The sequence below is a fragment of the Olea europaea genome, chromosome 13, assembly GCF_002742605.1.
Source record: "Olea europaea var. sylvestris chromosome 13, O_europaea_v1, whole genome shotgun sequence".
NCBI lineage: Eukaryota > Viridiplantae > Streptophyta > Magnoliopsida > Lamiales > Oleaceae > Olea > Olea europaea.
This window is the reverse complement of record NC_036249.1, coordinates 8,214,327-8,229,696: the sequence shown is the minus strand read 5'-3', so window position 1 is coordinate 8,229,696 and position 15,370 is coordinate 8,214,327. Positions and strand designations below refer to the sequence as shown.

At 34.2% G+C, this 15,370-nt stretch overlaps 1 protein-coding gene across 1 annotated transcript; it reads left to right on the top strand.

Moving 5' to 3' along the window:
• The first annotated feature begins 5,819 nt into the window (after positions 1 to 5,819).
• On the top strand, positions 5,820 to 8,278 carry LOC111407494 (protein phosphatase 2C 29-like). Its single transcript, XM_023037005.1, has one exon. It carries the CDS (start codon positions 6,218 to 6,220, stop codon positions 8,180 to 8,182), a length of 1,965 nt encoding a protein of 654 aa, XP_022892773.1. The 5' UTR covers positions 5,820 to 6,217; the 3' UTR covers positions 8,183 to 8,278.
• The last annotated feature ends 7,092 nt before the right edge of the window (positions 8,279 to 15,370 follow it).

The following is a 15,370-nucleotide window of genomic DNA, read 5'->3' as shown; positions in this document are numbered from 1 at the left end:
AAGAGAACACGTTTTCACCGTTTTGAAAAATCGAAAACAGAAAACGGCCCGAAAACGGTAAAGAGAACAGGGCCTAAATTTTTAAAGAATGAGACTCAAAATGGGCTTAATTAGTATTACAAAATTAAAATTGCTGAGAATTTTCAAATTCAAGATCCAATATCCCTCATCCAAATACCAAAAAAAAAAATAAATAATAATAATAAATAAATAAATAAATAAAAATTCGACTCTTAAGAAGTTAAAGTCATTTGGCTCTCAAATTGCTGAAATAGAATATAATAGACAAACTAAAAGGGATCCATATTTCGAAATAGTAAATTACAAAAGCAATCCCTAAATCTCCTGAATATCTAACCATTATTACGAAATTCATGTCTTTTCAAAAATTATAGAAATATACATTATACTATCGATTTTCCACTTTCATCCAAAAATAAATGTATATTTTTCACTTTTGCATTTGTGTTTTTGATAAACTTGAAACTATCACTAGATAAGTCAAGGTAGTAATAAAAGTGAACGCAGTTAGATTTGAAACTTGAACGATTTTTTCAAGCTATTTTCAAACGATATCATTTTAAATAGTTTGGAGAACATTTCAAACCAAATCAAGCAATATTATTTTATTTTTCAAACCAAAAAAGCTCTTTTTTTTTTTTGCGATTTGATAACTGCATAAATGTAAAATCACTCAAACAAGTAAAAAATAAATAAATTGGTGTACAATCTCAATCTAACACTTCAATTGAATATTCTATAAATATAAATGTTAATACATTGATATATTTGTCACAAAAGTTCAACCATAAAATTTAAATATTTTTTTTTTTGAAAGTTTTGCAGGGGAGATTTCAAACCTTTCAAAAATATATAGGGGCTGTTTGGGAGCTATTTTTCCTCCCAAAAAATTAATTTTTTGATCGTTATTTCACTATTTCAGCTGTCATATTTGACTTCTTCTCTCATAGGTGGACCCCACTTTTCCCTTAACGGTCAAAAAATCAATTCTCAAAATCACTTCCAAACAAGCTCATAGTGTGATCCCAAACCTATAAATTGTAATAGCTATGTCTGAAACCTTTAATAAATATGCACAAAAATAAATTGTAATAGCTATGTCTGAAACCTTTAATAAATATGCACAAAGAGGACATCTAAGATTTTCGTCTATAGATTTATTATTATAATTATTTTTTAAAAAAAGTCAAACATTTACCCATAATTTGATAAATTTTAATAAGATCAAAAGAGTTAATTTGCAATTTTCACTTAAAACAATTAAAATAAGAAAGAAATTAATAATTGACAAAAAAGGATAAAAAAAAATGAATATTCTTCTCCACTTATCACATGTACCCAACCCCAACTCCCCATTACCACTACCACTACCACTACCAATGCCGCCACTCCCATCCCTATTGCGGCCATACCCACCTTGTGTACAAGTACATTTAGGTGGAATTCGTGGAAAAAAAACACTTCTACTTAGATTGTTGACCTTTAGATCTAACTATACCGAGTTACCAAAACTCATGCAAAAGCCAATTTTGCTGCAAACATTTGAAGAGGTAGTTTAGATACATAATCACAATCCCTGTTTGGTTTACTTAAAAATTCATATTTTTAGTAGGTTTTTATAAAAGTTGATGAAATGTGTTATTGAACATCATGTTATTGAAAATGATTTTGATAAAAATGAGGTCCAAACAAAAGCATAATCTTTGTTCGAAGATGAGTTTTTGGAGAAGCGTTTCAATCCCGAGTTCAAGTCTTTTTGCTCGAGCCTCTCAAATCACTCCAAAATATGTTGCTTTTTCATATGATTCCTATATGCATTGAGTTGACTTGTTGGCCTGTTGGGGTAGAAAAACCCAATAATCATAATAGCTTGGTTAGGGACTTCACTAGTGAAAAATTTCACGTGGTTGAAAAAATGGAGAAAAATTGGTGGGCATGGCAAAGATTATCAAACCTGAACTGATGGAGTTATCCACAACATTGAAATCGGATCCCTTTTTAGCATCGTGGAAGAGTGTGTAGTGCCGTGATAGGGGGTGGAGACTTCGTGGGGATGGGGGATTAGTAGGTAATCTAGGTAGAGAATAAGATCCATAGAGAGAAAAGAGAGAGAGAGATGATTTAATTAGCACAATTACTCATCTTATATTAAAGATCGGTGACATTTTATATGAATTCATTGATGGATAAAAATTTTATGAATCTTAATATTTAAATTAAATTTGTTAGTTGCTAAAAAATTTAAATGAGTATGTTAAGATACTCTTTCGCTCTTATTAAAATTAGTTAAACATTTCATTTTTGAGAACTTGACAATTTTTTGGATGAAAATCATCAATGGTCCTTTCGGCACACAATTAGTGAAGGGTTTTGGATTTCGTTCCTACAATTTAAATGTTTGGGATTGCGTTACATATTATTGAAAGGTTTGAGAACTTCGCTAAATTAGTACGGTCCACTTTTACCTATATTGATCCTAATCTATAATAATTTCCCGTGAATTCATTGAACAACGAATTAGTAGGCTTCATTTCCAATTACACCGTGCTAATACACACTATTGCTCATTATTAAAGTCAATGTTCATTTTTCATTTTTTTCCCAAATGTTTTAAAAGATACCCTCTCTGTCTCACAAAGATAGTCTTGTTTCTATTTTCACATAAATAAAAAAAAATAATTAGTTTAGTTGAAACAATAAAGTTACTTTCATTTTTCCTAAGGATAAAGATATTTGTGCTCACACATTTGTACAAAATGTTTTACTCACTCTCACATACATTTGGGTTCCATATGAAATAAAAAAATTCCAACATGCGGTCCCTACCCTCCTATTGTGAGTGTAAGTAAATCATTTTGTACAAAAGTGTGTGTACATCTAACACTCTCCTTTTCCTAATATACCCTACATTGAATAATAGTTTAAAGAATTAATAACAAAAAGCCCCCTAGAAACGTTTTCAAGTGCGATATAACCCCCTATCTATTAGAAATTGTAGAAAAACCTCTATTTGAAACCTTTTGTGTGAAAACCTCCTCTATTGTCAAGATCTATCAGATTTGCCGTTAAAAACACTAAAAAATGCCAAAATAAAAAGAAATAATTGCAATTTTGGTACCTATATTTATTATTTTTTTTTTTTCACAAATTAAATCCAAAATTTTTATATGTGTCACCTACCATCTCAAAACTTTAAAACTTTATTTTTCACCCCAACCACTTTTATTTATTTTATTCATCCCGAGGCCAAAGACGAACTTCCTGCTTTAGTGAAAAAATTTGCTCTGAATCCGAATTCTTAGATAATCACCTCCCACATGAACAAGAGGAAGTGGCTGCGTCCCTCGGGGCACATCCAAGTTGGCGGAACAATCACATTGGGGGGCTCTGGAACCAAGCGTGGGGAGTTCGATTTCTAGTGGAAACCTTTGATCCAATAAAGGAGGAATTATTGGTGGATTAATCACTATGGAGGAAGGATCCCTTTGGGGAAGGAGTAAAAAGTCATGTGGGGAACTTGGGAACCAATAAGGACACATCCCGCGATTTACCTCCCTGAGATGCTGAGGGGCCGGAGGTTCAGGGACGAGGATATAGTCTAGCGCAAGCTGGGACACCTCGTTAAAAAATAAAAAAAAAATAAAAAAAAAGAGGAGGAAGTGGCTGCATTTTGTATTCCAAAACCCAAAAGATTTGAAGGTTCTGAAGTAAGGGACAAGGATTGGTACTTGCCCAAATGGTTGACTCTCTTGTTTTTCAGAACCTTTATTTTCTAAGCATTTTCCACATATCGTCTATCAAGATAGATAAGGAAGGCACAGAAACCTACTTTCTGGTTAATTAAAGCATCCAACCATGCACATTATCAACTTCCATCCCACTACGGGCATCAAATCCATCGGAAAACAGATCCAATTTCAAGCTAAAATAGCGAATTGTCAAACACTTTCCTTGCCGACAACCCTACTTTCGGCGACGTCCATGGTTGCGCACCACAATCGGTGGTTAACCCTCATCTAGAAGACCCTAAACATGGCTTAACATCAACTCAAAAGGCCTCCATTTGATCTGATGCAGAATTTTTCAGCAATCATGACTCATTTTTTGCCAAACACGTCTCCTTCCATTCATGCCTCGCACAGCATCTAATCCCCAAATTTGCCTCAATTGAACCAACAAGAAGTCCAAACGATCATGGATATGAATTTAATCAAGCCAATCATCCCCAACTGCTCCAATTTTTGGTTCAAAATTCGCCCAAAACACTACGCATAGCGACTATGTTACGTTTAAAGTTGATGGGTCCCAGGTGTTTCAATCTATAAATTCATATGGGGAAATGCATAATCAGGGCCAAACAAAACACGAGCATGCAAACTATCGATCCAATTCAGCCCTTAAATTCGTGCGCAGCGTGCAAGAACATTGAGCCTATTACATCTCAATCAATTGAAGGTAGTTAATTGATTCCACTAATTCAAACATAGGGATTACATTTTAGAAATTAGGGAGGATGATCCTGAGTTGTTGAGTGCGGACATATTGAACCAAAAATGTGAAGATTTTGGTTTGAAGGTGGCGGTGGCAATTTATGGTGCTTCTCGTGTGAAATGCGTAGCTATGGCTGGCCGACGATGGTGCTAGTGATGGTGTCGCTTGTGGTGAGGTTGAAGGAGAGAACCTTTTGATTTTTTGGTTATTTTAGTTTGGGAAAGAAGATGGGGTGGAGAAAATAATAAAATTTTAAAAATTTGAGATTGTAGGCGACACATATAAAAATTTTGTATTTAAGTTGTAAAAATATAAAAAAAAATTGGTTACGGAAATTGCAATTGTTTTTTTTTTTATTTGACTTTTTTACTGTTCTTAACAACAAATTTGATAAATTTTTGCGATTTCAATAGGTAGGGGTATATCACACATGAAAATGTTTTTTAGGAGATTTTTTGTTGTTATTTCATAGTTTAAATAGGAGTAGTTCATATATGTTAATAACAATATATATTAAGGCCATTTTAATGAAAATTTGAAAAAAAGGAGTTTTAAATAATGATTTTTTGGAGAATATATTATTAAAAAATAAATTTTTTTTATTTACATATATTATTATTTATGGAAGAACGTGCAATTAAAATGAATTTAAATAAAAAAAAAAGAAAAGAAAAGAAAAGAAGGAGTTATTGGAAAAATGGTGGCCAACAGATAGGCTAATATAGAGGCATATTGAAAATTAACTTTACTCTAAACCCTTGTTTGAGCTCCATTCTTTTGGTAAGAATGAATTTTTGAATAGTGTATTGATGATAAATATGTGATTAAAAAATAAGAAAAAATTTTGAATTTGTGTATAATATTATTTTATTGAAAAATGTGTGGTTGAAATGATGTCAAAATATTGTTTAAGAATACTTTTTTTCAAAAAATGAGAATCAAACAGAGGCTAAATAAGAAAAGTGATCCATAATTTGAGGTATACGAAAAGTAAAAATAAACTTATCACTATGAGACATAAGGAGTGTATGATTGCAAATTAATCAATTTAGCCTCTATTTGATAACCATTATTTTTGAAGATAATGTTTTAAAGGTAAAAAAAAAAATAGATAAAAATTTTGAATTTAAGTGAAAAATATTTTATTGTGTAAACGTGTGATTAAAAATGAGTATAAAAAAAAAAAAAGATAAAAATTAATGTTGGTGACACGGGCCCAGTTCAGTAAAACATTGGGTTCCTCCTTTCTTCTTTCGGTAACATTTTATAAAATTATTGTATTCTTGAATTTGAAAATGGAGGAGATTCAAAGTCTCCTACGAGCACATGTACGTACCAACCCACCTCTCTCTCTCTCTCTCTCTCTCTCTGCGCGTTGAATAAAATGGAAAACAAAGTCTTCACTCTGCTTTCTGCTTTTACTTCATCAAACCACCAAACCCGCAAATTTTTTTAAAAACTCCAACTTCACTTGCTCCAAAACTTGGCTTCCCCCCACCCCCAAGCCTTCTTCTGCCCAGATTTTTTTTTTCTTTTTCCTCTCCATCTGTCTCTCCCTACAAATCTTAGCAGCTGCAGAACTGACTCTTTTCATTTCTCTCCCAAGCACACATTCTGTATACATATATAAGGTTTTTTTTTTTTTTTTTGGCCTTTTCATTTCTTTTGTGTTTTTGGGGGGGTGCGAAATGAACCGGCGGATGTGATGGGGGCAGGGTTTTCGCAGGTTTTCCCGTGTTTCAACCCGTCGGCCGGTGCGAACCGGGACGAAGAGGGTGTCATTTTTTCAGCTACTGAACCGCTTGACGAAACCCTAGGACATTCCTTCTGTTACGTCCGGTCCTCTGCTCGCTTTGTATCCCCTACTCACTCTGATCGCTTTGTTTCCCCCTCGCAGTCCCTCCGTTTTGACGATCCGCAAAGACCTAAACCGCCCGGGATACCAGAAACCGGTTTCCGAGCTATTTCCGGTGCCTCTGTTAGTGCAAATACTTGGACTCCCAGAACTGTCCTTGACGATATTTACGACGGCGCCATCGAGAGTAACAATAACAGCAATGCTCCTGGTTATTTGGCCGGAACTAGGGGTAGTGTTGTGAATGGATTTGAGAGCACGTCTTCGTTTAGCGCCTTGCCTTTGCAGCCGTTACCTCGTGACGGCAAAGGTGAGCCACCGTCTGGGCCGCTAGAGCGGGCGTTCTTCATGTCAGGTCCGATTGAGCGTGGGGCCATGTCGGGCCCGCTGGATAGTGCTGCCGGAGGCATAGGTCCTGACAGCAGCAGGGTCCCCTTTTCAGCACCGTTGGGTAATGTGTGTGTGAAAAAGCGAAAGAAGGGTATTTCTGGATTTCGCAAAGCATTGTACAAGAACTTCTCTGAGAGGAAGCGCCCTTGGGTGGTGCCAGTACGGTATTTAGTTGGAGGAGGCAGGAAGGATATCCCGTTATCTGGAGAGAGCAGCAGAAGGACCGAGATGGGGAGTGACAGCAATGTTCATTGGGCCTTGGGTAAGGCAGGGGAGGATCGGGTAAATGTGGTAGTATCAGAGGAGCATGGGTGGCTTTTTGTCGGAATTTATGATGGATTCAATGGCCCTGATGCCCCCGAGTTTCTCATGAGCAAATTGTACAGAGCCATGTACAATGAACTAGAGGGTTTGTTTTGGGAGAGTGAGGAAGCAGTTGTAGCTTCTGAAAATGCAGTTATTGCAGATAATTCTAACTTATCTCAAGAAAACCAAGAAAATGAAGAGGCTAAAGAAGGGGAGGTAGCTGAAAATGAAACGAAATCCGAAAGAAAGGTGACATTTCAAGAGGAACAGATTGGGGTTAGGAGGAGAAGATTGTGGGAATTTTTAGCAGAGGATGATCCAGGAGAGGGGCTTGATTTATCAGGTTCTGATAGATTCGCATTTTCGGTTGACGATGCTTTGAACCTTAACGATGCCGGTTCAGCTGTGAATGGGAGGTCTTTATTGTTATCAAAACTAAAACATGGATTGTTGAGTAAGCACAAGGATAAGGATGGTAGAAGATTGTTCCCTTGGAGATTTTGGTTTGAAGGGAAAGAGAAAGTGGTGGGAGAAATGGAGGAGAGTAATAGAGTAGCAGAGGAGGAGGGGGAGGGAATTAGTAGAAATGGGAGGAAGCCGAAGGTGGGGCCGGTTGATCATGAGTTGGTTCTGAGAGCAATGTCTAGGGCACTTGAGGTTACAGAGCGTGCATATTTGGATATGACAGATAAGGTTCTAGATCAGTATCCTGAACTTGCGTTGATGGGTTCTTGCTTGTTGGTTGTGTTGATGAGGGATGAAGATGTCTATGTGATGAATGTAGGAGATAGTCGGGCTATTGTAGCACAGCACCAACCTGAAGAGGTTAGTTCTAGTGCAGAATCGAAGGTTGCAGGGGATGATGGGTTGAATGCCCAGTATATAGTTGAAGAACTTTCAGATGTTAGTGAGAAAGAAAATAAGAAGAGGAATGAAGATCATGTTCACCAAGCTATGAGGTTGTCTGCGTTGCAGTTGTCTACTGACCATAGCACCAGTATTGAAGAAGTATGTCCTTGCAATTTCTTTCTTTTATCTGTTTTATATTCACCTCTCTTCATTGCTGCTTCAATTTATAAGTTATATGTTCATCTATGGTTAAGATGTGGTATTCTTTAGTTCTAATCTGGACAAAAATATTGACATTTCGGTTTATGAGGATGGAGCTTATAAGGTCTGAAAGATTTGAGTTCAACTAGTTGTTCAATGACTTTTAAAACTTGGCCACTTCCATCGTGAACTAGAATTTTGAATTCTAGCTACTTGTGTAGACATAGATACTTAGTTCTTATGGCCGTGCATAGTAATGCATTGGAGCTTACAAGTAGATATGAACTGATAATTTGACTTAAATCTGTTGTTTTCTATAATCCATGCTATTAACTAATATGCATTTTCCCTACACTTTTATGAATTGGGACCAGATTCAATTGTCAGTTACGAATTTTGATGCTTCTGTTAGTTGAATCCGTTTCCTTTACCAATATGACAACCATATTGTGGGAGCTGATGAGATCTGTTTTCCCTACATAATATGACAACCATATTCTGGGAACTAATGGGCCAAACGAGTTAATGTTTCTGAAAGCCCTAACTCAGGCAAGATGAGCATATGTTAAAGAGATGACTTTGTTGCTTTTAGATGAATGATTTTTATTTACATGGAACTACTGCAACATTACGTTTAAATTGTTCGATGTGTGATGAAGCTTTATGAACGGGAGCGATAGGATCATAACAATTGATACTTCTTTTTCAGAAGTTTTGGAAGTAATTCATAAGAAAATTTGTTCTATATCTTTCTTATTCTATATGTGGACATTAGCCTTTTGGTTACCGAGGCATTTTTTCATTGTAAGACGATGCATAAGCCTCATGAATAAAAATTAGCCAAAAAATAAACTAAAATAAGCAAGTAATAAACTATAAATAAAATTCAAAATTCCTATAACAAAAGAACAAGTTAGGGGATTCATGCAATTCTAGAGTTCGTGTGCTGTTATGAGTCTTTGATGTGTCGCAATTCTAGAGTCGATGTGATGAACAATGATTTACGTGTGTTGTGGTTGTGGGTTGCATTTTGTTGTGCATGTCGCTCATATAGAGCGGAACATAGGTCTTGGATCAAATAGGTCCGTCATCGGTCTTGCGCGAGTTTATTTCACTGTCTAGTTGGTACAGGGGTTTTTTTTGTACAGGCCTTAAAGTCTTATATGGCTCAGGCTAAGGCTAGTATAAATAATATGTTGTAACCCTATTTTTATTACTGAATAAAAATTATCTCCGCTTCGCTCTCGTGGACGTAGGCACACCGCCAAATCACGTCAATTCTTGTGTTGATTTTTCTTTTTCATCTCTTTATTATTACACATAAAATCCAACACATTTTATCTTAGTTTTGGACCTATGACCGTTTGATGCCCATTAAAAAGAGGTTTACGTGCAAAACATTTTATAGTGAGAATGAGTGGTTGAAAATGAGTGTTTTTATTTATTTATTTTTATATATATATTTTTTAGGAGTTCTTGGAGAATGGCAGACAAACATGAGCTATAATTTATTCTTATTTATGGTTGATAATAGATAAAAAAAGAAATTAGGTCGGTTTAAATAAATAGTGGTTTTTCTAAAGCTGTTCAGCAAATGAAATTAAGTAGGTTTTAACTAAAAGTGGGCCATAGCTTATTAAAGAGGAGCTCATACATTTCGTGGTGTAAGCTGTGCGCATGGAGACGTGATTAAGTAGGTTTCAATAAATAGTAGGCCCCAGCTGATTTAAGAGAAGAACATGCCTCTGGTGGTCTAAACTCTGCGCATTAAGTCACCTAATTAATTAGGTTTAATACCAGCACGTTAAAAAGTGCTTGCCTCTCATGGTTTGAGGTGTGGAAAGATGCATGTAACTAAGTTTATATAAATAGTGTGCCTCTGGCTACTCATTAAAGAGGAGCGCATGCCTCTCATGGTTTGAGGTGTGCATTGATGCTTACGCCTCGTTAATGTCCCCGAGCTATTTTTGAGCGTCTAAATCATGGTACCCCTCATTTTCGCCTTTTAAACCATGGTGGACATTGAGAAATTTTACTTAATAAGGGTTAGGCCTTTTGACTATCGAATGTTAAGCATGTGGACTTTCTAGTGTGTACTAAGGACAAATTTGAGTAAATGCAATGTTTAAAAAAGGCTTAATTGTGAATTGGGGTGCATTTTTCCTCCGTGAGGCATAGGCATAAGCGTTGACTTGTTTGGGGGCTTTATAATAAATACAAAAACATTTATTATTAAAATGCAAATAAGCTTATAATAGACCATGAACAATCTTCAAAATTCATAATAGAACAGTTCAAAGTGTGTAAATAAACAAAAGAAAAATCTATATGAAACTATCACTGTAATTGGAGGCAGTGAACAATTCTCAAATTGTGTCCGTGAAATATAAGCCCCCTTTGGTCCCATTAAATTTCATCAAATTAAATTAACAACTTGTTTAGTAGTGATTTTTTGGCCCAAAAAATTGATTTTTTGACCATTATTTCACTATTTCAATCGTCATATTTGACTTCTTCTCTCACAGGTTGACCCCACTTTTCTCCTAACGGTCAAAAAATCAATTCTCAAAATCACTCCCAAACGGGCTCTAAATTAAAATTCTCTCTCCTATTTTCAATTACACAATTTTCAATAAAATAATATTACACATAAATCTAGAACTTTTCATTGTTTTATAACTATCCATTTTTCAAAAAAATATAGTTCACCCTTAATAATCAGAATTAATGGGGGCCAAACGGGGGCTAAATTTTTAATGTTTTAGTGGGCATTGGACTACTCTCAAAATGAATCGATAAGAATTTTTATCTTTTGTGGGTCAGAAGCCTTGAGTGGTGCTACGAGACGTGTGCCTTACACAACTATGGTGTCTACTTTCAAAACTGCCTCATTGTTAACCTTGAAGTTATTTTTTTATGCACGCCACAGGGGGCAGTCCTTAAGGCGAGTTTAAATGCTTCCCATTCTTATTTTTTGAAAGACGGTCTAATGCCGATATTTGTATGAATTATTTTTCTTCGACTTATTGCTAACCTTGTTCGCTGCTCGACTCCCTTATCCTTGATATATAAGCCTTCTCTTTTAATGCATCTGTGTAGTTTTTCACATCTATAGGTTGCTGGCTTTTTGTGTTCTCTTTTTACTTATTTATCTTCATTCATTCAAGCAAGAGTAGTCTTTTGATGTGGCAAGGTGCTTATTATGGTCCAACTAGGGACTTTTTCACTGTTAAGACTTGATATTTTGTTTGTATTTTACAAATTGATATATTCACTGACTTAAATGACGTTACTTTAGGTTATCTTTGCCTTATCAACTAGTTGGAAGATCAAAGTGAACCTTTCTCAGTTGTTATTAGTTAATAGTTGAACCTCACTCATTTACAGTTTAGTGAAAAAAATGTTAGGAGTTCGTTTTCATGCATCTTAGATATATTTTGGACCTATTGACTCCGTTTTCAGTGTAAGGAAAAGCAAGGAAGATTCCTCTCTTTTTATTCTTTGGCTGTCTATAGTAAGTTTTCTATTGTTAACGGAACTATTTAGCTTCTCTAGCTTGTTATGGTCCCAATCCAGTGAATACCCAGTGATAAGCTTTCTTTACGTTGTTTGGGTTCTTTTCTTAACTTTGGATTTATCTTCTGGTTTTCCAAGTTCCTGGTTGTTTTGCTCCTTTAGGTTATGTCCTTCACATGCAAAGTAGGAGTTAAAAAATGCAATATGAAGTCCAGCCGTGGGAGATTTTTAATTTGAGAACTGCCTCTCAATGTTCCCCCTCTGGAATATGGTTGGTGGACTATTACAGTATCACTAGATTGGTTTGACATGTTATTTGCAATATCTTTAACCTTTTCCTTCTGCTGGTAAATTCTTAGAAGCCATGACTTCCATGGATAATAGTTGCGAAGACAACTATAAACATATTAGACTATGAATCTGATGTGATCATGATGCCATCACGTGTTTTGTCCGATAGTTTGTGTTTTTTGTTTATTTCTTGGTCTTGGCATGAAAATGTTTTATTTTCAACAACTGGTTGATTCGGATTCTTACAACTTAATGTTTTGATTTTCATAATAAAAATGAAATTGGGGGTTGCCAGGTTATGTAGAGTTTTCTTCTCTGGCACCACCATTTTGTCAAGCCTTACTACTCTATGTTGTTTTCAAATGTTCTGGCCCCAGCATAAATCCTCTTGATAAGTTGGATGCATTTGGACATCAATTATGCCTATTCTTGTTTAGGTCTCTTTTTTCCCTTTAAATTCAAACAGAAGCTTCACTTTATATAATAATTGATAGGGCTTTATATAATAATTGATAGGGCTGTTAATGGATTGGATTTTGATCCGAATTTGATGAAATTAATGGGAGATGGATTTAGGGTCTCAATCCGATAACTCGATCAAGATCCGAATCCAATAAATCGTTAATTAAATGAATCAAATATGGATATAGGTCAATATGATCGAATAACAACCCTATCCGATTTATTATAATAATATATTATATTTTTTTATATTATTGCATTATTTATGAAACTGTTTTTTTCATTTTGAGAATTGTATACACTTTTCACGTAATTTTTAAATAATAAATAGTATTATATAATAATATAATATTTTTAATTGAAAATGTTGAAGAGATTTAATTTTTTTATTAATTAAAATAAGATAAAACTAATAATTAATTTATTGATTAGATTTATTATAATAATTTGTTTTATAACATAAAAAATTAATATGTCCAAAATAATTTACTTTATTCAAATTGATATTGTTTATAATTAAAATTTTATTGAGGCTATAATTTTTAATAAAAATAATAAAGTAAACTAGTAAACACTTAGAATTGACAAAAGATTATGATTAGTATCCCACATTGAAAGATTACCAAATCATTGGAAGAGGAGTCTTTTGGTATCCCACATTGCAATATCACTAAAATATTCCAAGATGAGTCTCTTTTAAAAAGGAGCATCACTTGTATAAATTTTTTTTTTTTTTTATTTGGGCCTTCTAATCTAATAAGTGAGTCCATCAAGATAGTTCAAATATTTTTTAAAATAAATAAATAAATAATTAAAATCTTGTTGAGACTATGTTTTTTAATGAAAAAAATAAATAAAATTTTTATTTTTTAATTTTTTCAATTTCGGGTCGGGTTATCAGATCGGATATCTGATAACATAGCTAATCAGATTTGGATTTAACATTCAAATATTCGTCGGATTATCGGATCGCATAATTATTCTTAACGGATCGGATTTGAGCAAATCCGATTCATATCCGATCTATTGACAGCCCTAATAATTGGTCTAATCCATCATTGGCATGCATTGTGTTTAGAGTCTGAATTCTATTTAGTTGCCAAGGATATTTAAAGAACGAAATTGCATGACTTCTTATTTGGAGTAATTGATTTTGGTGACTGTAACTGCTAGAAGTGAACTTGTCGTCTAGAGTGGGATGCAGGCGCGGATCCAGCACTTGGCGAGCACCCGCAGCCGTGCGTGCTGAATCCGCCGGCGGTCGGGAGAATTTTTTTTTTTTTGACAATAGGTTAAATTATTACCTTAAATTACTGGTGATTCAAACTGTTTTCAAACATCTGTTGCAGTTTAGTGGGTTAGGGCTTGCACATTTAATTTTTACGCCTCAGGGCTCAGGTTTGAATCCCTCACTAACAAAATTGTTGTGTATCATTCTTAGACTACAATTTTTACCAAAATTTGACAAGGATGGGGACAAAGGGATTTGAACCTATGGCCGTGTGGAAGGAATGTCGTAAACATCACCATCATGGTACTTCATGAACTGTGCCACTAAATTTACCAAAATAATATTTGTTAGGTTTTAACTAGTTTAATGCAACGACGATTCTAAAGACTCAAATACACACTCTTCCTTTGAATTATACAAACTTGGCAATAATGTCATTTGATGAGTCCTATTTATTCTTATAACAGAATAATATATGTTTAATTTGAACAAAATAATTGTTATATTTAAACTTTAGGCATTGTTCGATTTTCATTTTTTTCAAAATACATTTTTTCTCTATTCTTTTCATATACACATTCTTCAATAAAATAATATTACACGCAAATTCGAAACTTTTCTTTGTTTTTAGCTACACATTTTTCATCAAATCACTACTCAAAAATGCATTTTTTGGCAAAAAATGGGTATCAAACGGACTCTTAATATTTTATTTCGGCCAATGTAAGATGATCAACGGCTCGCCTGTGTTGATTCAAACTCCTGGATTCACCCCTGGTGGGATATAGTGGCGTTACTTAATAAAGGTCCAACCATATGTGCAAGCTACTTTTGCTTCTTACGTATTGCTTAATAATCTATAGAGTGAAGATCAGTGAAACATTTTCATATTTGGTTTCTAGTGAGCATAGTTGTCTTTTAAGCTCTATGTGTAGATACTTATTTATGGGTTCTTTACTGCATAACTATCAACTACATTGTTTACTTTGTTTCTACTATAAACATTATTCATAGTTGTATTCCAAATGAAAAAGTAAGTCCCCTTTTATAGTACGTAATCTTTAACTCCAAGGGAACTTCTAATAATAAAAAAGAAAAAAAAAAAAAACTCTGGATAATGTAAATTAAAATTTTATCCGGTAAAAATAATAAAATCTAATCTAACCAAAAGTCTAAATTTTCTAGTTGTTTCACCTGGAGTGAAGTATATATTTAGTTGTTTCCCATCATTTTTCCCTTTTATTTCTTCATGAAATCGTCAAATGAGAGATTTATGTGCAGTACAATGCTTTGACACCAGGATTACGTTAATATAAAAATTCTCCTCTATGAAATTTAGAACTTTGGGGGTGTTATTGAGAGCTTGTTTGGTTTGGATTAAAATCTGATTTTGATCTATGTCAAAGTCAAACAATCAATAATCACATCTTTTTATCAGTTCCACAACTTTTCAACCACACATTTCAAAAACTTCTACCACAATGTATTAAAAAAATCTAATTTTAATCCCCACCAATCACCCTTTGAAGTACATTCTCCTAGTGCTCTTGGTGAAATTTGCTGGAATTTGTGCCCATGAACATTAGTGATAGTTTTCAATTCTGGGTGTTAAAACAGAATAAAATGAAGTTATTTACTTATATGTGCTTGTGAAGATGTGATATTGTTACTTTGCCACTGGATAGCCTCTTGTATGTAATGTTGTAAAATTTTTAGCCTTATGTTCTGCTATATTCGTTCTCTTCAAAAAAAAAAAA